The sequence below is a fragment of the Cornus florida genome, unplaced genomic scaffold (genome assembly GCF_030987335.1).
Source record: "Cornus florida cultivar Cherokee Brave unplaced genomic scaffold, ASM3098733v1 CherokeeBrave_3.0.0_Hap2_Chr11, whole genome shotgun sequence".
In the NCBI taxonomy this organism is placed as follows: domain Eukaryota; kingdom Viridiplantae; phylum Streptophyta; class Magnoliopsida; order Cornales; family Cornaceae; genus Cornus; species Cornus florida.
In genome coordinates, this window is record NW_026775581.1 from 96,434,125 (window position 1) to 96,459,994 (window position 25,870).

At 35.5% G+C, this 25,870-nt stretch overlaps 1 protein-coding gene across 1 annotated transcript; it reads right to left on the reverse strand.

The window, feature by feature from the left end:
* Positions 1-3,044: 3,044 nt before the first annotated feature.
* Positions 3,045-18,316, reverse strand: LOC132285791 (uncharacterized). Its single transcript, XM_059788015.1, has 5 exons — positions 18,160-18,316; positions 9,350-9,463; positions 5,570-5,649; positions 4,283-4,410; positions 3,045-3,449 (listed from the first exon to the last, which is right to left on the reverse strand). Exons 1-5 carry the CDS (start codon positions 18,210-18,212, stop codon positions 3,378-3,380), a joined length of 447 nt encoding a protein of 148 aa, XP_059643998.1. The 5' UTR covers positions 18,213-18,316; the 3' UTR covers positions 3,045-3,377.
* Between the last annotated feature and the right edge of the window lie 7,554 nt (positions 18,317-25,870).

Here is a 25,870-nt window from a genome sequence, read left to right on the forward strand (position 1 = left end):
AATGTTAATTTTTCTTAAAGTAAAAAGTTGAACACTTTAGAATGTGTTCATATTATTTTCAAGATTATCTTGTGTAAGAAATGTTTCAAAATATTGGCTTAAGTGTACAAGAAGTGTAGGCGAAGTATTTGAAAGTGTCGAAAAAGTGTTCAAAATAATAAATTTTTATTTTTATTTACCGACACGTGTCCGAAGAGTGTCTAACGAGTGTCGATATCCGAATGAATGCGACACCAATAGGACAAGTGTTTGTATTTCATAGATTTTTGCATGTATATATTTACTCCAATATTTATAAAATTAATTTTACTTATTGAAAACAGAAAAATCAATTTGAAAAGGGTTGTAATATTTATATCCATTTGATTTCTTTAGTAAAGAAACTGGCATGATAAGTTTTCTAAAATGGAGTGCAAGACTTCTTTAAGAAAAATGCGAAGAGTAAAAAATTGTATACGAACTCATTTAGTTATTTTTTTTAAATTAAAAAAAAAACATATAATTTGCTTTTTCAATGAGGTGGTGTGAGTGTTTCAAAACGTTGCTCTTTACTAAAATTTTTTAGTTAAGCCATATCCATCGATTAAATTTATCTAAGATTTATTTTTCAAAATACTCAAGTTTCTATATCACAAAGTGTAATTTTCATTTTTGAAGCAACCAAACCAAACACTTTAAACGGGTTTATTGTTCTAATTCCAATAAAATTGGAATATTAAGAAATTAAAAATTCAAGATAAAAATTCAATTAAAAGTATTTAAAAAAATAGAGTAATAATAGACTTGTCGATAGCTGAGGGAGAGACACTGTTTATGCCGGACATCGGACTAATCAGGTGTTGACAACTTTTTATTTTTCCTTTACTCATGTGAAACTCACGACTAATTGGCCTTTTAATTTTCCTAAAACGTAATAAGCAATGATTTGGATCTACCATATTTTTTTAGCAAAGCAATCATTTAAGGGGCTGGTAGTAGGGACAAATTTGCTTATGACCTCTCAAAGTGAAGTGCCGACATGTAAACTCAGAAAGTTCCAGGAAGTAGCATTTTTGAACTGCATACAAGATACACCCCAAACACACGAGTTGTTACAAGGGTATATTTGTCCCACATTAGATTCGGTTGAAAGAATAATTAGATATAAATGGATGAATATATAGTATTACCTAACAGCTTAAGTTTTTCGGTAAATGAGCTAGCGCCCACCGTTACAGTTGCTATTAAAACTAAATCCGGTGCAATACCAAACGCCCGGCCTGAAAGACGTCCATGGCCTAACCGCAACGAGGACGTTATGAGTTCGGGATATGCTGGCTCACCCCTTACACAAAGCCACAAACCAAGTGACATTTTTTTTAAAAAAATATTATTTACTATATATATATACACACACACACCTATACATGTAAAAAGAACAAAAACATTGTCGGAAAAAGAAAATAAATGGTCTGAATTCATACTTGCATTGTTAAATGTGGGAATTTATGTTCGAATTCTGAGTTCTGAAAACAAACTATTTTTTGAAAATATTGACAAAAGTTAAGTTTGCATTGGCACCGTCCACCTTGATTATTAGAAACAATGCGAGTACATCAAATAATCCAAATGACTAGGGCCTTGTTTGGGGAGCTTCCAGTTTTTAAAATTCCTTCCATTGAATTAACTTTGGAGAATGCATTTTGATGAAAGGAATTTAATTGAATTAACTTTGGAGAATGCATTTTGATGAAAGGAATTTAAAACAAAAAAGTTGTTTGGTAGATGAATTTTTTGAAGTTCTTTTAATTATCAACATAATTTAACTTAACAATTATACCCTTAATAATTGATGAACATGCATAGAGTTGACTTGAGATGTACAAATAGGGGAAGGAGAAAAAAATAAAAAATCAAAGTGATGGAGTGAAATTGCCTATGATGCATCAATGATTAATTGACATAGTAATGATCAAAGTATAGAAATTTACCCAATCTACGTGATGGAAGGATTTTTTTTCCTTAATAAAAGTTGAAAGAGATCGTGGAAAAAGAAAAGGAAAGAAAATAAAATGAGAGATACGGCAACAAAAATATTGTTTATAGCTATAAATTACTTTAACAGTGGAACGGTAGTCTTAAAAAAAAATATATATTGTTTATAGCTATAAATTACTTTAACAGTGGAACGGTAGTCTTAAAAAAAAAAATTATATATACATATATATATATATTGTGTGTATCTGTATGTGTGTATATATATATATATATTGTGAGAAAGAAAAGTTATTTAGAATTCAAACATAGGGTTGAATTTTAGATGAGAGTTTATTAATCTTGTAACTTTTTAGGCTTTGAGGTTAAATGGGAGTCGATAGTAACTTTTCCTGCAACTCCTCGATGTCATTATTTTTCCTTTGTTGAATTGTTATTCAAAAATATTTTTTTCAGTAAAGATTTGTGAAATTTTGCTCAACATTTTAAAATTTATTTTTTATTTTTTATTTTTGAGTAGAGAACGAATGAAGAAGATGATACAGAAAGAAAAAGAGAAAGTAAAAAGTTTGCAATGGAATTCAGAAATAGAAATAGGTTAAATAATGGACAATATAGGAAATTTATATTTATTACTTAAAAAAAGTGTTTAACTTGCATAAAGTCGATCAGAAAGTATGTTTTATTCCACTGAAACTTTTTTAAAGTCCGTTTTTTAAAATTTTACCAAACGTCTCTTTATTATTGACAAAAGACTTTCTGGGCTTAAAAACCCGTTTTGAGACTACAGAAAGCCCATCCAAACAAACCCTAGATGTTCACGAAAAAAGCCACCAAAAGCACAAACATTTTGAAAAAATAAATAAAAATAAAGCAAAAATCTCATGTAAATGTCTGAACTCAGAACCAAAAGGGGTGTAATCCCAAAATACTGTCTATGCTTGAAGGCAATACTAGTGCTCTTGAAAGATAACAAATGTTCTCATTTCAGCTAAAGCATGTAAACCTGTATTTCTCTTCAACATACCCAAGAGAATAAGAGACGCAAATTATCCAGGAAACACAAGGAAAACAAAGCAAAAGGGCAGAAATTACCATATTATTTGACATCTCCTGCCATGCCAGGATAAAGAACAAAGAATCATGTAAATTTTAGGTTCAAAAAATGTAATATAACAGTCATTACAACGCCAAAAATATATGCAAAAAATATTTGAATTGTAACTGTTATTAGTGAGGAAGGCATATGGGAGCTCCAAGGAGATGTATGGAGATTTATTTATTTATTTATTTATTCGGAAGGTATATTCATGAAGATTTATTATGCCCTGCAATTAGAAATGAATGCTATACAAGCTGCCAAACTGTCATCATGGATCTGATCAAGTGAGTAGCTTTCCAGTTCAGACATCAGTTGGAGGTTTCAACCTTATAAGTCTTTTGATTCTATCTTTGTCCGTGTTCTCCAGCAATCCCTTCAAAAAACAAAACAAATGGTAAAATTGCATAAACATATATTCACTTGACAATGTAATGTGAAACAAGGAAGCAAAAATCCTAGCTTGCAAAAAAGGTTAGACGTTGCCAACACATGATCTTAACAGTCAGGTATTTCATAATCTGAGTGTGTCACGAAAAGGAACATAAACGCTAGCTAATCAGGCCATAGAAAAGCAAAAAATCTTATGACTACTCTGCTTTATGGAAGGACACCTTTTTATAGAAAAAGGTTACTTTGCACCCATAGGATGTGAAAAGTCTGGCAACAGTGGTCAGCATTAGATAACATCTTTTTCAGTGAAATAATAAGCATGCCTCCTTTGTACCCTATCACACTGTGGAAAGGTGAATATTACAAAATACTCTGGATCAATGTCAATTGTAGGTGTCTCAGAGTCGTGTTTGACAGTATCATCATCATCATTGCCTTAATCCCATATGAACGGGGTCAGCCAAGTCAATCTCTCTCTCTAATCTTTTCTATTACAAGTCATTTCACCTACTATAATTAACTTTTTAAAGTCATATTTAATGACCTCATCCCCTGATATTTTTGGTCGCCCTAGACGTCTCTTACCTTCTGTTACAACTAGTCTTCCTTGTTTGACCAGCGTGTCAATAGATGTTGTTAATGAGTGATGACGTACATTATCTACTGCATCAATAGGTGGCATAGAATGGTGATGGTCTCTCAATTGTAACTCGTGAACTTGAGATTCAACAATATTACAGTTTGAGATTGAAGGAATTACTAAATAAAAAAAACACAAAAACAAAAATTGACCTAAATGCTGATGTATCCCCTCACCTTCCAAACAATCTCATCCAGACACAAGCAAAACCTTCCGTACTTATCCAGAAAACGGCGCTCAGTTGGAGGTTTCTTCCCACATAAATCCTTTACAGCCGAGGTTATAACAAAGATTACTTCTGTCACTTGAGAGAAAAATATATCAAATTAGAAGAGAGAAAAATATTAAGCAGGGGAACAAGCATGCAAAGGGATCAGAACCTCTCCAACCACTAAATAGCCACTCTCTAGTCAATCACAACAGGACCATACCACATTAGGAAAGAGGGCACCATCATATCACTGAGAAAGAAAATAATCAAATTTGATCTCTTCTGTTTACACAGCAAATAGTGGGTCACCCTTCCATGCCAAATAAATGCTATGGCATTTGAGCAAAACCATGATATAATAGAGCACATAAGCATCCAAATGTCAGGATATAGAGAAGTAGTCAAACTGATCCACAATTTGCTATTATGGCCTAGTTCTGCAAACTGAACCATATATGGTTAGAAGGTTTGGCTGGTTATATGAACTTGTCACAAGAATTAAGCTGTTGTATGTTGACAACTATAGCACCAATCTGAATGTTTCATGAGAGGATCAAATAATTACATCATGACCTTGGGGGTTATCGCAGTAAAGAAAATTATGATGGCAGATATCAATAGATATAAAGTATTTTTGTATTCAAGTTCAAGATTTACGTGGACTTCAATGGTGTTTGTAGTTGCTGAGATACGCCCCTTTGGGGACTTCCGTGGAGAAGACATTAGAGATCGCTTTTTTACGAGGCTTGATAAATTCAAGTCATAGTGGAGATCCTTTCTGATGGTGTCTTCAATTGTAAGTAAAAGAAGCATTTTCTACACTCTTTATTTTTCTTTTACTGGCCCTTTTGTCTCCGTCTTGTTTAGAGTTGTAGTGTCCATACTTCTCTCATGTAATTGGACCTAAGTATAATGAGTCCAATTCAGGGAGTTTGTGAGAAATAAAGAGAGCTCGTAACAAACAGGAGGCTAGGGTTTGGAGTTCAGGACAACAATCTGGTAAAGTTTCCATAATGAAATCTCCCCCTTGCCTTCGTAACGTAGTCTTTAAGCTGAGTCTCCTAAATTGCTGTATTAATTGTATGTGCTTATTATTTTTCTCTATTTATTTTGAACCCTAATCTCATATTCTCATACGAGTCATAATAGTGCGCCACGCTCCTGGCATTGGCAAGTGTGATGACTTCTCCCCATCCTTGCATATATTAATTTCATAATTAAAAAGAAATAAATCCAAACAATAAATACTTACAGGCAAGTTCATCATACTCGTCCTTGCCGACAACAAAAATGCTGATGTCTCCAAGAACAGTGTAAATAATATAAACTGATCTGAAAAAGAAAACAATAGATCAACCAAGTGCGGATAAGAGAAACAATGACAATTCTAAAAAGATTCTTTTTCATATTTACTTAAAATATATACCAAGGGTGCCTTCCAGAAGATTAATTTATCTTCTAATTCATAGATAGACTGGGGCTCCAACTTCTACAACTTTAAAGGGTTTCTGTATAAAATTCTTATCCAGAAGAGTTAGGCGCCCCATTTTTCAATTCTATCATGTTACAAACATGCAAATATACATGATTAGCTCCATTTTGTAGTTGAAAGACATAAATACTTTTTTGTGCCTCAGTGGGAACTGGAGTAAACTGGAGAAGACTGGGAGGGGTGGAAAAAGAACTCTTACAAGAAAATAAAGAATAAAAAGTAAAAGGACAGAAAAGGTGAACTGCGGTAATTTTGGGTATCATACTGCAGATATTCTCACAAAAGCAAGAACTGATTGCAACCTTGGTTGACCCATAACTGAATATTCCAAATCCTAATATCCTAAACACTGGAACAGAACAAAATTCACTCAACAAAATTCAACTAAGCATTTTATCAACTAATTGGTGTTGGCTACAAGAATCCTATTTCCCCATCCCCCCTCTATTCAATACCATGACCTCAGTCAAACTTGAACAAAATTTTGACAACCTAAATAAATCAAAGATACAACACTTAAAATGTTCAGTACAAATGCCATAATAACAGAACTTATAAATTCTCTATGCCCAAGGACTTAATTGATACCAAATTTGTGACAACTTATGGTGACATTTGGTCACGTTTTAAAAGTTTGAAAGATCAAAATTGTTGAGCAAATCATTTGTCTGAAAGGAGAATATCCCTTCGTTCTTACAATAACAACCTTTAACATAGTACTAAAAGAGCAGATAGCCATTAAGTGGATGTTAATCCTCAATTTCATAGAGCTTCATGTTCTCCTTCACTTGCCTTCCAAGTAGTGATCCCAAAAGGATCTTTTATATATTAAACAAAAATAATGTATAAGTGATAACACTTTTGGCACAAGTGAAATTTCAGGAAAAAGAAGAACAAAATCAAAATAAGCGGTAAGAAAAAGAAGTAACAAAAAGTAAGAATGTCTTAGAAGAAAGGAATAAAGACCACATCAAGCATGGTCCAATGTGCGCATCCAACACAACCATGCAAACTTTGAAAACATAATACATGTTGGGGCTACTTGTTACGGTAAACGGTTGCTGTAATGAGTCGTTGTAATAGTTCCTGTTGATGTTATAATCGGTAAACGAAATCAATTGTTCTTATTCCACAACGACCGCTGCAATCACCACCTCTTGTGCCAGCCAGCGCTGTTAACACCAAAACTTTACCACCATCACCATGTCATTACTAGCTTCCTAACCATTCTGGGATTCTAACATTGTAGCCACAACAATGACGAACAATGCTATTTCCACCACTATTACCACTATGCCACAGCAGCCACCGCCACAATATCCAGCATGCCACAGCCATCACTATCATCAAACTTGGGCTGCTGCCATCACACAATGGCCTGGGCTACAGCAACGAATACCTTTACCTCCAGCACAACCACCACTTGCACCACATTTTTTTTTCTTGGTAGGTAAGGCACAACACACCTAATTCACACACGCCCACTATTGCCCCAATTAGGACATGACCCTCAACCTCTTTTCTGGGAGGAAGAAAAGATGCCACTTGAGCTAAGGAGGATGTGGCAGACTTCCACTGCATCATTGCTATCATAATTACTATTACTTGTACAAGCACCCACCTGAATCTCTTTGGAAGGTCTGAAAGTGAACCAGATGTTCATTTACTGCTCCAATTCCACTTGACAATATGATGTAGGAGGTGGTAGGGTGCTTCGAAATCACAATTCAAGGAGAACAAGAAAGAGAATGAGGAAAAAGAGAAGAAGAATAAAGGGGGAAGAAATCACAGTAATATCTGAATATTTAATAATCAATCATAAAAGGTTGCCTTAACAAAGTTTGATAACCCACATATACATAGGCATCAAGGACCCTAATCAAATCTTAATACCATGAAAAATAAAACCCTAAAATACTAAAAACTGAAATATCCAATAATAATGAATAGACAAAAATCCCTAATTCCATCTATCTTTCCCACATCTCCGATAGTAGGTGTGGGTCATATGTACTTCAAGCTCTCGGACCATGCTCAGTTCTTTATCACAATATCTTGTTCAGGCTCATTTGAGTGGGAAAAAAGAGCCAAGTCTGAGCTATTGGCGGATCATTTAGTTGACAAACTGAACTAGAGGATACCCAAGTTCTACTAGTATGGGCTCGTGAAAAATCCACCAGTATAAAATATCAGACCTATGTTTTATAACTGTAAAACATGTGAAGGTATAGGACTCAAAAACATGTGAGTGAAGGTTAGAGAGAAAAATTGCAGAAAGAGAGTTTACAAAAGAAATTGAAATGACTAGAAACATATATGAAAAGCCATTGAAGAGTTTAGAGAGAGAAAGCATCAAGTTAGAGAAAGAACGATAGTTAATGACTCAATGCTCCTACAAGTTTCCTCCTCTCTTCCTTGGCTTCATTCCTCTTTCAATCTCTCTTTCTAGCAACTTAGTCATCAGTACATCTCTCTCTCTATGGATTAATCAAATATCGTAAGACCCATATGGCAAATGGTTGAGATTTAGGGTTTTCACCTGCACAATTTAGAAATATATTTTGATTTTTTTATCTTAAAAGGAAATTTCAGATGCTTGAATAAGTTTTTCTTCTTCATTTTGGATTTTGTTCTTAATTTAATAAAGAAATGAACCAAGTCGAGCACAAGCTTGAACACGTAAGGCCAAGCTCAACTCGAGATTGAGCACAGTCTGGATACATTTCCTTGGGAACAGCTCAAGAACTAAGGCGAGACCCAAAACCTAATAGTTAATTATTTTGTAGCCCTATCACTACCATTTTCACCAACTCCACCACTGTACCAAACCCAAAAAAAAAAAAAAAAAAAAAAAAACACAACAACAACAACGATTTTGATCCCATGGCATTTAAACAACTGAAATTGTCCCACAACAACTGAATTATAAAGGGCATTACCCAGCAGAGCTATAGTCACATCATGGCAAGGTCCTAGGGAGGGAGGATTCGAGATAGACCTAACCTTTGATGTCTTGTGACATGGCCTGTTAACAGACACAATCTTGTGCCAGTGGCACTGATGGTTGAGTGTATTGAAAGATAAGGACATTCTAATTATCTTGAAATGAGTATAGCAGTTTTAAAAAAAAATTACCACCCCTAAAAATAATATCAGAACAGCACAATGAACTTTCCACTTTTCCTAAGATACAGCTTGCAGAGAAACAAAATGACAGATGACATAAAAGCAAAGTGCATTTTTTTCACAGTTAAAAGAAAAAACTGGAAGGACCTGCCAGAAGAATAGTATTACAATACTGAAAAAAAAAAAAAGGAGAGAGAGAGAGAGAGAGAGGACTTTTGACTAAATGTTAAGACAATGTCCAATGCAAATGTGACAATGTCAAAAACATTTTGGAACCTATCTCTTGTCCTCCTAATTGCTTTAGATCCTTCTGTAGAACTCCAAAATAGAGAAAGCGGATATAACTTATCCACAAAAAATTAGGTATAGCATATGTATGACAGATACTAAAATCAGTAGACGGACGTTACATACTTGTGGCAAGCAACAAGAAGATCTTCATTTCTCACACCTGTGAGATTATCCGCTCCCAACTTAACTAAGAAAGAGCGCCACTGCAGCCGTTCCTCAGCTGGAACTCCATTGAAGCTGCAAAATAACAAGAACACTGACTCAATGCTTCAAATGTGTAATACTAATGGGAAACCAAACTGAGCAATCATTTTCTATCAAATGCTACAGGTCCATCATAAGGGGAACCAAAGTAAGAAACATCTTGTCAGTTGTTTCAATTAATGCAATGGGATGGAATAATTGATTCCATGATTAAGGGAAAAGTTAATGATTTCTGGTTTGCATTTTGCAGGTCACCGACTCACCAGCCATAGCATGCCCCCAAATGAGCAAGGAAGGAGGGTGTCGCAACTTTTGTGCATCAGACGAATTACTAGAACCCTGTGCTCTAGTTGCTTATCAGGCAAAACAAAGAAGTGTAAACAGATAGGAGCTTAGCTCTGGAGTCAATGGCAGTTTACCCTGATGATGAAGTTAATTTTCACAATACTCATAAAAAGGTTAGCAGGCAGCCAAGGGCGGGAACATAATTTTGAGACCTATTATAGGCTTGGTCTAGATGAGAAACTTGAGCGGGTTGCACAATTGATAGATATAATCCCAGACTCAACCCAAGGTATGAAACCTTCATTCCAATTTCAACCCAACCCAATCCCCAATCTAAGCTCCCCCAACATGAATTTAGCCTGCATATAAAAAAATTTGAACTTCGATTAAGCTCAGGTTGGAAAGTTCAATTTGAAAAATCAGAGTGGATTGAGGTTGATAGTAACACAAGAACTTTTTTCCAAAAACATATGAAGTACTTGGAAAAGACTTTCAAAATAATAATTTTACCATTAGACCAAACAAATGAAATCTCTTGAACTATTATCTTTTGCTAATAACTGTCCATATATGTATTATAAATCTATATAAGTATATATAGGGAAATAACTAGCTTCTTTGCCAGGGACAGAACTTCTAAGGGACTAGAGGAGACATGGCCACCACAATATTTGAAAATTCTGTGTATCATCCCCTAAAATTTTCCAATATTCCATATCTTTTTTCTAAAATTTATCAGTTTTTTTTTTTTTTTTTTTTTTTTTTTTTTTTTTTTTTCCCAATGATTTTTATAAAAATCATTTTCCTTAACTTTTTCTTTGTTTCTATTTCAACCCTAATCTCCCTCTCTCTCTCTCTTTGCTTTTTTTTTTTTCACAAAGAAAAAATATATATTTGCATAAGATCTTTTGTGCATTATTGAACCTTTAATTTTATAACATTACTATACAATTTTGCTTTCATCACCAACTCTACATATAATAGTATTAGTTTCCCTGCAATTGTTTTTCTTATTATAGGTTCAACTTAAAACTTATTTGAATAGCCTGCAATCATGAATGATGTGTTATTGCTGCTACTCACAGAAAGGGCTTTTCCAGCTACGAAAATTATTAAAAACAATACTTTGCAACAAGATGGAGGACGAGTTTCTAGCAGATTACTTAATTGTCAACATTAAAATTAAAGTGTTGACAATTTCAATTTGTTTTCAATAATAGATGATTCTCTAAAAGATTGTTGGGCACAATTTTGATAGCAGATATTTGATCCCTTATTTTAATGTTTTGTACATATGTGTGCTATTTGACTAGATATATGATAACTTTAACTCTTTTTTGTCCATTTTTGTGTGTATCTATGATGAATTAGCACAATGTACACTTCTATGACCTTAATTAATAGCTTATGAAATACTTTCGGTTTATTAAACAATATTATATAAGATCTTCTTTTATTTTAAGAATCAAATTTGAGTACGTCAAGCTGAAAGACCTCAACTTAAAACTGAAGAGTAATGGCAGCCTGGGATTGGGTTCAGACTGTTCAGTAGTTCCTCATATAAAATTATTCTCTAGAGTCTAGAGATAGAATACTATGGAGAAGACAAATTATATACTAAACCTTCTATTGAAAGAAAAATAAATTACAAATTATAATTCTTTTTTAAGTTTTCGGTCCAAGTGACTACTTTGGCTACCCCAAGAAAAATTATGGAGTCTGCCCCTGCTCTTCACCTTCATGAGAAGAAATAGAATGTCAACATACTTGCCAGACAAAAATAACAGTTTTATTCAATATTAGCCAAAGTCAATTATGGGGTTATTTTTATCCTTTCACATCACCATGCTTTCTACTTCAACCATATCCTCACGTGTTACAACCCTTACCCTAGCCAGACACAATATTGTCCGTTTTTTGGCTCCCCCCGACCAAAGACTTCCCAGGGGGTCACCAATCCTGGTACTACTCTAAGTTAAGTACGCTTAACTCTGGAGTTCTGGCGGGTTCACAGTCATCAAGGCTTTAGAACGTGTTGTGTCATAGAAGGGTGTTGAATCTATATATAGCACTTGCCCCATCCACACCCAAGCGATGTGTGCTTGTGTACCTGTAGTTCAACCAGTGTGATAGCCTACTGGTGCCACCTGCACACACTCACACACACCCGCCCACAAGGTTGCCACAATCACCCCCTTTTGGAGTTGTTACATCACGTACAAGTGGGAAATCAATCTAATAGCTCCTCTTCATAGCCAGTCGATCAATAGCCACCGAGGACCCCCATGGATTCCAATTAACATGGATTTGGAGGAAAATATAAACGGAATGGGAAAGGAGAAGGGTGATGTTGCAAGCAGAGTTTTAGAAGTGGAAGCCAAAACCATCTTTTCATAATGTCATTGCCCCTGGCAAAACGAGGCCACTTGGGATCTTATGTATATGGCTACAGGGGGTTTTGAGCACGCGTATGAGTCCTTCATCTGACAAGATGTATGTTATGACATGGCCACAATCACTGCTCATTTTTCGGTGGTCATTAATGTTGGTTCACTTTGCAACTGTTTTACTGCCCACCCACTTTGCTTTTGCATTTTTTCCTACCATAGTGTCTTGATTCAAGGCTATATTTCAGGAAAGATGTCTCCTATCTTCAGCTATAAATAGGAATGAAGAAGATGGAGGCAAACAACACAAAAACACACAAGCTCAATAGCTCAGACAAAGAGCAGAGCAGAGCAGAGTGAGAGATAAGAGAGGAAGAAAAAAGAGAGAAATACAGTGTGAGTATTTTTCAGAGAGTGAGCAAGAAAACACAGTGTGTATTTTTCAAAAGGGAGAGATACACGGTGTATGTGTGCGTGGGATCTGCTGATCCACATCTTGTAATTACTCAACAGATATAGTGAATTTCTGGTGCGCGCCGTGGACGTAGGCAAAATTGGCCAAACCACATATAATTCTTGTCTTGTGTTTCTATGCATGTTATTGTGCGTATTGACTGCAGGGTCCTACAGAAATTAGTTGTGTCTAATTTCCTAACAATTGGTATCAGAGCCCAGGTCGCTGTCATTGCATTGTGCAAGTACTATTGAAGTACTGTGCAAATAGTGTTCTGCCGAAGTTACTGTAGCAGAGTACGGAACTGTAACAGAATACGCAACTGTTCCAAAAGATGGTACTGTTCCAGTATACGGTACTAGTCACAAAATTTTTCGTTTTAGTGGGAGTAATGGTGTCAGAAGATAAATCATCTATGATCGAGAAGTTTGACAGTACAAACTTCAGTTTCTGGAAGATGTAAATTGAAGACTTGTTATTCCAGAAGAATTTGTATCAACCTCCGGGGCATATGCCGAAGGACATAAAAAGTGCAGAATGGGAATTGTTTGATTGGAAGGCTCTTGGCACCATCAGATTGACGTTGTCAAAAACAATTGCCTTCAACATCAAGAACAAGAAGACAACGAAATCTCTCATGGCGGCCCTTTCCAGTATGTATGAATAGCCGTCTGCAGCAAACAAGGTGCACTTGATTAAGAAATTGTTCAACATGAAAATGGTTGAAGGTGGAAGATTCAACGAGCATCTAAATGTGTTTAACAAGATTGTTGGCCAATTAGAGTCTGTTGAAATTGAATACAAAGACGAGGTCCAAGCAATACTAATTCTTGGGCAATTACCCGAGAGTTGGAGTAGCACAGTTACGGCAATCAGTAGCTTTGCAGGAAAGACTAAGTTGAAGTTTGACGACGTTGTAAGCATGATTCTAATTGAGGAGATCAAAAGGCAAACAACAAGAGTTTCCACAAGTGGCTCAGCCTTAAATGTTGACAACAAAGGTAGAAGTTTAAACAAGAATAAGGGTAGCGGGAATAAGAACAGAGTTAGATCCAAGTCGAGGAACGGAAAATCACAACCTCAAAATGCCAAGAATTCCACAGACCATAATGATGTTGAGCGTTGGAATTGTGGCAAAACTGGTCATTACAAAAACCAGTGCAGATCTCTGAAAAAGGAAAAGGAGAACAAGACAGAGGCGAATGTGGTCTCAAAAGAATCAGACGATGCGCTGATATACTCTTTAGAGAGCAAGGCGGAATCATGGGTTCTAGATTCCAGAGCATCATTTCATGAAACCTCAAGTCGAGAGCTCTTTGAGAGCTATGTACCAGGTAACCTGGGAAAGGGGTATCTTGGCAATGATCAACCCTGCAATATCATCGGCAAGGGTGAAATACAGATCAAGCTAAATGGATCTGTATGGAAATTGAAAGATGTTAGACACATCCCTGACTTGAGGAAGAATCTGATTTATGTGGGTCAACTGTCAGAAGAAGGTTTCATTACAACCTTCAATGAAGACTTATGGAAGGTTTCCAGAGGTGCTATGACCATTGCACGTGGTAAGAAGGCTGGCACTCTCTACACAACCCCCAGTGCTTATGGATCAATAACAGTTGCAGAAAGCAAAGAGCAAAAAGGATCACAACCTTTGGCACTAGAGGCTAGGTCACATGAGTGAAAAGGGGCTCAAAATCATGCACTCAAAAGGGAAACTACAAGGCATAGGAGAGATTGATATTGACTTCTGCGAGAGTTGCATGATGGGCAAGCAGAAGAGGGTTAATTTCAAAAGGAGTGGCAAAACTCTCAGAAAAGAGAAGCTTGAGTTAGTTCACACAGATGTCTGGGGCCAGCATCAGTCTCATCAATTAGCAGAAAATCTTACTTCGTGACTTTCATTGATGATCACACGAGGAAGGTATGGGTTTATTTCTTAAAGCACAAATCTGAAGTGTTTAAGGTGTTCAAGAATTGGAAAGCTATGGTGGAGAATGAGACAGGTTTGAAGATCAAAAGGTTGAGATCAAACAACGGTGGAAAGTATGAAGACACCGGGTTCAAGAAGTTCCGTTTTGAAAATGGAATCAGACTGAAGAGAACTGTGCAAAGAACCCCACAGCAAAACGGGGTGGCAGAACGGATGAACTGAACATTGACGGAGAGAGCCAGAAGCATGCGCATATATGCGGGTCTAACCAAGCAGTTCTGAGCAAAAGCAGTCAGCACAGCAGCCTACATGATTAATCACGGACCGTCGGTGCCACTGGAGCATCGAATACCTGATGAGGCATGGAGCGGCAAGGAGGTAAATCTTTCGTGGTTGAAAGTCTTTGGTTGTATTGCATATGCGCATATTAGTGACCATGCTAGGGGAAAGCTCGACCCCAAGTCACTAAAATGCATCTTCATTGGTTATGGTGGAGATGAACTTGGTTATAGACTATGGGATTACCAAAACAAGAAAATCATCAGAAGTAGAGATGTGATTTTCAATGAGAAGGTGATGTACAAGGATAAAGATGCAGCACAGTCAACTAGTCCTGTACAGAGGAGCCCTGAGTATGTCAAGTTGAATGATGATTTAGAAAATGTTGAGGATCAGATAGTTGAGAGTTCACAGCAGGAACTCATCAATCAATGTACATCGCGAAGTCCAACTCCAACACCCAAACTTCGAAAGTCCCCACGAGAACCTATTCCAAATCGAAAATATTTGGATTATATGTAGCTCACAGATGATAATGAGCCTGAATGCTATGCCGAAGCATGTCAAGTTGAAGATGATAGCAAGTGGGAGCTTGCAATGGAAGATGAGATGAAGTCCCTTATCTCCAATAAGACATGGGAACTTGCAAAGTTACCAGTAGGAAAGAAAGCTCTTCACAACAAATGGGTGTACAGGGTCAAAAAAGAACATGATGGTTCCAAGAGATACAAGGCAAGATTGGTTGTCAAAGGCTTTCAATATAAGGAAGGGATTGACTACACCGACATTTTTTCACCGGTTGTAAAACTGACTACCATTCGATTAGTTTTAAGCATTGTTGCAGCAGAAGGTTTGCATCTAGAACAATTAGATGTCAAAACTACTTTCCTCTATGGAGACCTAGAGGATGAGATTTACATGCAGCAACCGAAAGGTTTCTCAGTCAGAGTTAAGGAGAAACTTGTGTGCAAATTGAAGAAAAACTTGTACGGTTTGAAACAAGCTCCGAGGCAGTGGTACAAGAAATTTGATGGGTTTATGCAAATACATGGCTAGAGTAAGTGCAACGCTGACCATCGCTGCTACTTCAAGAGGTTTGAGACGAGTTACATCATCCTCCAACTTTATGTTGATGACATGTTAGTAGCTGGTTCTGATTTTGAAGAAATCAACAAGTTGAAGAAGCAATTGTCTAGTGAATTTGAGATAAAAGATCTTGGTGCAGCGAAGCAGATTCTTGGGATGAGGATTAACAGAGACAATCATAAAGGTACTTTGAAGTTGTCTCAGGCTGCGTTGAACGGATTCTAAAGAGGTTTAACACGAGTAATGTTAAGGCGGTAAGTTCACCCTTAGCTAATCACTTTTGATTATCCCAAGATCAGTGTCCAAAGACAAATGATGAGATGAACTTCATAGCTAAGATTCCGTATGCCTCAACCATTGGAAGTTTAATGTATGCCATGGTATGCACGAGACCAGACATTGCATATGCAGTGGGAGCTGTAAGCAGGTTCATGACAAATCCAGGAAAGCTAAACTAGGAAGCAGTGAAATGGATATTGAGATATCTACGAGGTACCACAGAAAGATGTCTATGTTTCAGAAGAGGTGAGGTGAAGGTACAAGGATATGTAGATTCAGACTTTGCTGGTAAGATAGATCACAGAAGAAATACTACCGGGTATGTATTCACGGTAGGTACGACTGCAGTAAGCTGGGTTTCGCAGATATAGAAGATTGTAACATTATCTACTACAGAATCAAAATATGTTGTTGTGACAGAAACCAGTAAAGAGATGATCCGGTTACAGGGATTGTTGGTAGAGTTAGGATTCAAGCAAGTGAAGAATGTTTTGTACAGTGACAATCAGAGTGCTATACATCTGGCAAAGAATTCAGCATTTCATTCAAGGACCAAGCATATAGGACTTCGGTATCACTTCATCAGATCTTTGTTGGAAGATAGGGTGTTGACACTTGATAAGATACTTGGCACCAAGAATCCGGCCGACATGTTAACCAAGATAGTGACTACAAAGAAACTGAAGTTGTGCTCAACTTCAGTCGGTCTTCTAGCTTGAAGACAGAAAGAAGTGCATCGTTATCACTAAAGTTGAGTTACTCGTGCAAAGTTCGCCAAGTGGGAGATTGTTATGACATGGCCACAATCACTGCTCATTTTTCGGTGGCCATTAATGTTGGTTCACTTTGCAACTGTTTTACTGCCCACCCACTTTGCTTTTGCATTTTTTCTTACCATAGTGTCTTGATTCAAGGCTATATTTAAGGAAAGATGTCTCCTATCTTCAGCAATAAATAGGAACAAAGAAGATGAAAGCAAACAACACAAAAACACACAAGCTCAATAGCTCAGACAAAGAGAAGAGCAAAGTGAGAGATAAGAGAGGAAGAAAAAAGAGAGAAATACAGTGTGAGTATTTTTTAGAGAGTGAACAAGAAAACACAGAGTGTATTTTTCAGAAGAGAGCGATTCACGGTGTATGTGTGTGTGGGATCTGTTGATCCATATCTTGTAATTACTCAACAGATATAGTAAATTTCTGGTGCGCGCCGTGGACGTAGGCAAAATTGGCCGAACCACGTATAATTCTTGTCTTGTGTTTCTATGCATGTTATTGTGGGTGTTGACGGCAGGGTCGTAAAGAAATTAGTTGTGTCTAATTTCCTAACAATGTATGTGTCCTTCGTCTGACAAGATAAAGTCAGTTGCTATAATATGCCCCCTTAGAGCACCTAGTCTGAAATGCTATAATGGAATTCAATAGAGAATGACTTGCTGACTATAATTAGAGAATTCTTCAGGACTGACCATCTCTCTTACAATATAGCCATTTGCACATTGTTTAAACCCAAAATCTCGGGAAGCTTACTCAATTTCCCAATTTTATGAGATCCCATTCTAGCCTAGAAGGATTGTTCAAACCCTAAAGAGCACAGGAAAAAAGCAATACTGCTCATTAAAATTGATATAGCTCCAAGAATTTTAACTAAAATGAGTGGGCATTCCTTCAATTAAGAACAAGGTTCATTTTGAAATTAAATTTCAGGACTTTAATTAATTCGGTACTTAAATATTTCCATCAAACTAATGTCATTTACCCAAAATAAGACCATTCCGAATGAGAAACCTCATAATCAATAAGAAACATGAACAATTGAAGCATTTCAATGCCATCTAAAACACATTATAGTACATTCAAATCTTCCATATTTTTAATTTCAATGATGTAACAAACAAACACATCATATTCAAAATTAAACAATTAAGAACAAAAACTTCAAAAGTATAATTCATCTGCTACGATTCGTGAGATGGTGTGCGCGGTAGTGTAGATCATAAAGACGAACGGATGAGATCATTGCGTACCGCTCGAGCAGAATGTTTCCACCGGCGTTCGCGATGAGGACGGCGAGGAGCATCTTCTTCTTCGGCGGTTATTGATCGATCTACCTACTGATCGAAAATGTGTTGGGGAGGGGGAAAATGTTAAATTACGAAAATAGCCTTCGGTTATTTCTGCTTGCTTGTTTGGTTGCAGGTAATAAAGTGTCTATTGTTAGTACAGTAATAAACTAGCATGGATACATACATCCACAAGTTAATTCAAGGAAGTAGGATACGGAGATGGTTACATATAAATATAAAATTTTATTTATATAAATTATATACATATATTGAGTCAAATATTATAGCATTTTAATTCATTTCTAATTTATATATTAAGATTGACTTTGATATAATTTAGAATATGAAGATATATAATTGTTCCTTGAATAAAAAAATTAAACCAAAAAAAAAGATATGCAATTGTTTAAGGATTGTTATATCATATATGCTATTATTTTACTTTTAATACTTTTTTATTTAATAAATAAAAATATAATATAAAGTTAAAAATTTTAAATGTGTTCAAATTATTTTTAAGATTGATAAATATGACTCTTTAGTAATATACATGTTCATGGACGTTCAGAAATTGTCCATCAAATTTTTGAATGGTGTTGGCTAAGTATTCAAAATGATTAAATATTATTTTGATGATACGATTCATTTATAGAAGCATAATAAGCATTCATACTCTCTAAATTATAAGATATTCATGTGTATTTTGTATCTTCCTAAGACTCTCTCTCTCTTTTCCTTTATCTATAAAACGAAACTAAAAGAATAGTTTTTAGTGACTTAATGTTTATAAGGGAGTCTTGTCACATTAGATCCCAATGGTGAAGTAAATGGGCGCATATATATATATATATATATATGGATTGAGTTTTACCACTAATTAATATCTTAAGTTTTTTAACAAAGTAACAATTAAATGCAAAATGGGATGGGCCTAACTAAATGAAGCTATTGGATTGGGCCAGAATGCTCGATCAAGCCCGTGTTGGACAGTATTCATTTCTTTCTTTAAAAAATTTATAGAAAATAAAATTTGAATTAACAATTTTTGCTTTATAAAATTAAATCAAATATGCCAATCAAATTTTTGGGTATTTTTAGTTTTTAAATATTTTTCTACAATCATATGGATCCCATAACCATATAGTCACTCCATTACGATGAGTAGTGCTGAAAAATAGGGTGCACACAATTTACTTTGGTTCACTGGATGAATAAAAATCAACTGTAATGACCAATTTAGTTCTGTTCTATTCTACGGTTTCAAACTTTCCTATATAAAGATACCAATAAAATGAAAAACGAAATTTTGAAATGTATGCATACAAATAATGTTATATATTGTAAGTTATATTTTGAACAAGTATATTCTATAATATATAATATCTATCTATATTTATTAATAATGGTTTGGTTTGGTCATTTTGAATTCCAAACCATAATCGAACCATAATCAATGGTTCTTTCGAATCGAACAGTTTAATTATAAAACTATACCAAGTTGTACAGTTTGATTTGATTTAATCCGGTCCGATTTACCCATTTTAAATGTTTTTTTATTTACCCCTAATGATGAATTGAAAACTATTTAATATGTTAAAAATATAGCATTTCTCTCTTATATTTAATAATTACAAGTAGAAACTACAGTTGAAAAAAGTGGACAATTATTTAAAACATGTAGCAAAACTGATGAATAAGTTTTAAAATGTAATGATATGTAAAGCTCAAATTAGTTGATGTATAATGTTCAAATGATCACCGCCGGAGCCGGCGGACCTCCCATTTTAGGGCTTCGCTTTGCTTAGCCCTAATCCTTCTCTAACCGGATATTTGTTAGGTCGTACACAAGATTACTCTAATTACCATTGGGTTTCATCTTTGTGTATTGTTGGGCCTTGCCCTGTGTTTTATGCTTTTCTGCTGGGCTTTGGCCTGTTATTTCTATGGTGTGTAACTTTGGGTTGCCTATGCATCGTGGGCTTGCCTTTGTACAGTTGGTTTGCTTTTATAAAATCTTACCTTCCGAAAAGAAAAGAAAAAAAAATGTTCAAATGAAAAGGGATGAAGATGCTCCAAAAAAATTAACCATTACTCCCTGAATTATTTAGTAATATTGAATTGAGAGCTATTTTAAATAATTCACAAATATCAATCCTCTCTTGAAAAATTATAGTAGTACTTTTTTTAAATGTAGTGATTTAAGTAACAAACAAACAAAAAAATACTGTATTTATTTTTTTAGTTTTAAAAGTAAGATATACGGTTAATTAAAGAAGTTTAGATTATGGATTAAGATTTATGAAATTATTTTATATGTAACCACTAAACTAATTGAGGAGCTCTCATCCTTCTAGAGGTCTAAAGGAATCCAAGTTAAATAATTCCTTCAATATCATGGTCTATTGTAAAACAATAATTTTATTTTACTTTTTTTTCCTTTCAACTTTGATATTATATTTAAGATCACTTTCTAATTCTCTAATGTCAAAACACCCTCTCCTCGTTGTTTCTTTCTTTCATTGTGTCTCTCCATACATATATATATATATATATATATATATATTGTAACTAATACACTCCATTCTTAGAAACTGATAAGAGTTTTTTTAAATACAACAGTTCAATTCAATTTATTTTGGACCCCCAGATAGAATAATATAGGCCCCATCATAAATGCACATTTAGGAGGGTTTCTTGGAGGAAAAAACCCTTCAACCGTTGTTACGAATGAAAAAGATACCTAACTCCTATAGCTATAATTAAATCATCATCAAAAGCCACAAATTTTCTCACCTAACAAACACTATAATATCATGAATTGACTCCATTAAAAGGGCAAATTAATTAAGCTAACTCCTTTATTGCAAATGAACAATTGATGATCAACCTACTACTTGTGCTGTACCCCATAACAAGTCATTTTAGTCATTATGATAATTAAAAAGCCTTGGCCAAGTGTGTTATAATTATGTATATATATATCTCCATCACATGGGTGTTATGCTCCAAAATCAGGAACTTCTACTGAGAGCTTGAAAGCTTCGTATACATTTCCTTATGTGTCTTTACCAATAAATATCTTTGAGATTTATCATTCCTTTAATACACACATGGTATAAAAAAAATATTCATCTTACAAGAATAAATTAGTTTTAGGTAGAGCATAAAATATTTCTCCTTTCTCAACTATTATATGACTATTATTTTTCTAAAATGATTTTTTTTTTTTTTAATAAAGATTCATGCCTCCATTCGTCATTTTCAATGTAAAAGGTGATCTCCTTGAGAAATTTATTCACATAAAAGTTTTACACCAACCATGATCCAAAATCAAAATGCTTTCAAATACTCAAAAAAAAAAAAAAAAAAAAGATATTTATTTTGTGAGCAAGTGATAGAGAAACCGAAGGTTTGTACCGAAAAAAACACCGAACTTGACGTGGCCATAGTCACGTCACACAATTTTATTACGCGTAAGACACTTATTTCTTTTTTTCTCTCTTCCTTTTCGTTTCTCTCTTGTTTTTCATTAATTGTTCTTATCTATCCTATCTCTCAATCTAGTGGTCAAATTTTTACAGATTAATTCTAGTTTGAGAATGGTCCAAACGTTTGGATGAAACGTATACACATATCAAAATTTCTGTTTGATTTTTATGGATACAAAATTTCAAAGACAGAAATAATAATTGTAGTTTTTTCTTTTTCCCCCCTTTTTTGATTTTGTACCTTTTGTATCTGCAAAATATGAAGAAATTTTAATTTTTTTTTTTATCTTCAATTTTGCAAAATCAAAAGGAGAGAAACAAAACCTAAATCAATTGAGATAAGATTGAATAGAGAAGAAAAACCGAGAATTAGAGAAAGCAGAGAGAAACAAAGAAGTATAGCATCTCACGCGTTTATACTTTTAGGAAATAATCTAACATGGCCCAGCTACAGTAAGTTTGACCTCTCATTCGGTTGTTTGGTTCGGTTCTCATATCATTTTCCTTATTTTGTTGTGAAAGACCGTGGAAGAAATGGCAACTAAAACAAGGAGATTGAAAGTGTCAAAATCAGTTTGATTATTGTTACAAGTACAAATCACTAAATTAATGCAAAAGTGTGTAAAAAGAAAGTGGAGGCGAATCAACACATGTAAAAAAAAAAAAAAATAAAATAAAAAAAAAAAGCTAAAAATTTCTAAATTACGGGATGTGTGTTATAAATGTAATTCAACATTTCAAGTATATGACACTATGTGTATATATGTTAGATTCATATACAGAGAGTACATGAACTTGCCTACGAATTTGAGAAGTCAATTTTCAAATTCTTTTGAGGTATATTACCTACTCTATTGCTTAGAATGACTTTGACAACTCTTTCATTTTTTTTTTTAGCAAATTGAAGATTCAATAAACTAGAAAAGTCTCTAATTTCCCTTCAAGAAATAAACCCTTATAATATGTCATTCATACTGTTGGTGCAAATAATTCGTTTGACTAAAAAGTTAAATGAATATATACAACTCACTCGAAATAAAAAAACAATTAATAATAATAATTCAGAGAGAAGCTTGTAATGCTCGATCATCTTTATTGGAGGTCTACGCCTCCATTTATATACAAAAAGATGATGGAATTATGGTAGGACTCGCTTTGCTTGTCCTCCAATTCATTTTCTATACAATTCTTTACCAACATAGTTCTTCCCTTTCGTAGTTCTTCCTATACCAAGTTTCCTCTATGCAGAGTTTCCTTTTATGCAGAATCCTTAAGTAAAAAGACTTTGATTCAATTAAACTGGAGTTGGATGTAAATGGGCCGGCCCACAGATCAAGAAGCTAATATGGATAACCTCGGGTCAATCAGTGGCTTTATTTGGGCTTTACCGAGATTGGACTTTGATAGGCTGGTTTGGAGAAGAGTTTGGACTCTAACTTACTTCAATGATGTGGCTGATTCTTATTGGTGGAGGGATTTTTCCCTCCACACTTTGCCCCCAATTCCCTCCTAAATTGAATTACGGCTCCTAGTTAAAAGGGAATTGATTTTGCACGGTTGCCAACATTTGCAAGAGGCGGTTTCAAGGAGTGGCCATTGACATTCTGACCTAAGGACTTCTTCACAGCTTGCTCTTGCCTTCACTGCGTTCGCCTCTTCGTCTTGACACCAGGTTAGTTCCTCATTCATCTTTTTGATTTCATACCATGAGCACTTCATCCACCCACGACCATATAGAAATTATAAACTCCGAGTCCACTTTTTCATCATCTCACATTCTTCTTAGAGTTCCCCCTCATAAGGTTCCCAACCCTCGTGAGTCTGCGAATGAATCTGTCGTGCGAACAAGCGATTCCTCCCCATAAACAGAAGTGTCTACTTCTAGATCAGTTAGCATTTTCTCAAAAAAGGAAAGAGAAATGATTTTATCCGTCCAGCGTATTGAATTCTCCATTGAAGAAGTGATGGAGGAATTTGAGATCCCCAAAGGGGTAGAAATTGTTGAATACCCAACAAATGTTGATTTCAGTTCAGGTGAGGGTGTTGGAGAGAATGAATTGCTTTTGTCTGTCGTGCACCTTCATGCTCTTCGTTTTCCCTTTCACCCCTTTCACCACCTGGTCTTCAATAAATTAGGTATAGCCCCTCTTCAAGTAAACCCTAACTTTTTTCGTACAGTCTCGGCTCTTCTTGTTCGCCGAAGGCTAGAAAGCCTTGACTTGACCTTTGCTGACCTATTAATTACTTATTCGATTTCCAAACATCAAACTGAGCTCGGCCGCTACTATCTTACTTCCTCCCTCCGACGGAGGATATGTATAGACCTCCCTACTTCCGAGAAGAGATAGAAAGAAAGAATGATTATTGTCAAAGGGAGTTAGTTTGTATCTCAGTCGAACAAACTCCCCATCCTCGCAAATTTGGGATATTAGGTATAGAAACTTTACCTTCCCTTCATAAAAAATGCTCCGGTTGCTTTCCATTCCAAGTTTTACTTTTTCATTATACTTACGAATTTCTTGGTATTTTTTCAGCAACGTTTCCCTCTTCTGTAGCCAATAAAAAACTTGTTTTCCTCGAAGAACAAGTTTAGAAAGACCCCCCTTCTGCAGAGGACCTTCTTTCTTCCTCCAATCTCAAGGAACTTGCTTCTAGCACTTCTTCTGCTGACATTATGGATTTGTCACTCCCTTTATTTGACATTTTTCCTCTGACTAACGAGCAAAAGAAGAGGGCTGAGGCTGTTAAAAAGAAGGCATTGGAAGATCAACCCCTTGAAGTCATTCACTCGACTGAGAATGAAAAAGAAGCTGGGGAACCTCCTTTGAAAAAAAAACCAAGTTGAACCCTTCTTCCACGAGCAAGGGCAAGGGCATTAGCCTCTCCAAGAGTAAGGGAAAGAAAGTTGAAGAAGCCAACCCTGAAGAAGAAGTTAGGGCTTTCGTCCTGACTAAAACCGAAGAAGCTTGGAGGCCTACTTTCTCTAGGGCTGACAAATCTATATTTTATTCTGGAGACTCGGTAGTCACTAATCCCTCTGCTGCACTGGCAGCTCATGGAATGTGGCTATCAAAGATAAGGAAATCATAGGCAATATGGGGTTAGACTAGTTGCTTCTTTCTACCCCTGTTTGTGCCGTGAAAGTTCGTCCTTTCCTTTTTCCTACTATTATCATATTTTCCCCTTTCATTTTACTTATACCCTTATTGATCATACAGATCATGTACCACACCATGGCCCTATGTGCGATTGCTGAAGCTGAGTTAATTTACATTCAGAAACTGGAAAAAGACTTGGCTGCTACTGAGAAGAAGCTCTTCCATGCACACTTAGATGTAAAGTTGGCTCATGATGCGAGGGACGTGTACAAAGGTTGCATTGCCACTTCTGAAGCCAAAATGAAGGAGCTGGAAGCTGAAAACCTTCGCTGGAGGGATGTAATTAACACTTGCACTACTACTGGAAAACAAATACAGGAGCATTATTCCTCCTTGGTGCATTTGTCTAGTGCAAGATCCTTCCGGTTCGGCTTCGCTCAAGGCTCGGGCGATAAATCGAAGGACCCAAATGCTTTTGACGCAGATATGGAGGTGTCCTTCCCTTATGCTGAGGGTCCAAAGGCCCAAAAAGCTAAGGTTCTATTTGCTAAGATGGTGAAGTCCAACCAAGGGGATCCTCCAGCTTAAAACTCAGTTCCTCCAGCTTTAACTTCTAGCCTGAATGTTGTTGATGCTTTTGACTCCACTCCTTTTAATCCTAAAAGGAAATAATTTATGTAATATTTGTTTCGAACTGATGTTTTTTGTGTTGTAAACAATGGCTACTATGGTTCGAGGACTCAAAAATGATAGGAAACAAGAAGAGGGTTCACGTGATAGCTAGGTCATTAATTGGAGATTATGGTATCACTCGGTGACTTATCTATCGAGGGAACCTTTTTGTTACGTATTAGTTTTTCATATGTGTATATCAAAACCTCCTTGTTCTTGTATTTTTTCGATGTGGGACAACTTGTCTAAAAGACTTTAGGCAAGTTGGACTAACTTTGTAATTGATATCTTCTAGATCCGAAGACTCTCCAAAATGTAGGCTCAAGAAAGAGTTACCCCTGAGATGTAGGTCTCTAATTAAGTGATTTCACTTGAAGATCTATTTATCAGGGGGCACTTTCCTTAGCGATCAAC

Bases quoted from the DNA above. Each gene is read 5' to 3' on its own strand.
- LOC132285791 (XM_059788015.1), bottom strand. From the start codon at position 18,212: ATGCTCCTCGCCGTCCTCATCGCGAACGCCGGTGGAAACATTCTGCTC. The intron at 9,464-18,159 runs GTACGCAATGAT...GTTATTTTGCAG, and splicing joins GGAAACATTCTGCTCGAGCG to CTTCAATGGAGTTCCAGCTG. The intron at 3,450-4,282 runs GTGAGGGGATAC...TGTTTTTTGAAG, and splicing joins TGGATGAGATTGTTTGGAAG to GGATTGCTGGAGAACACGGA.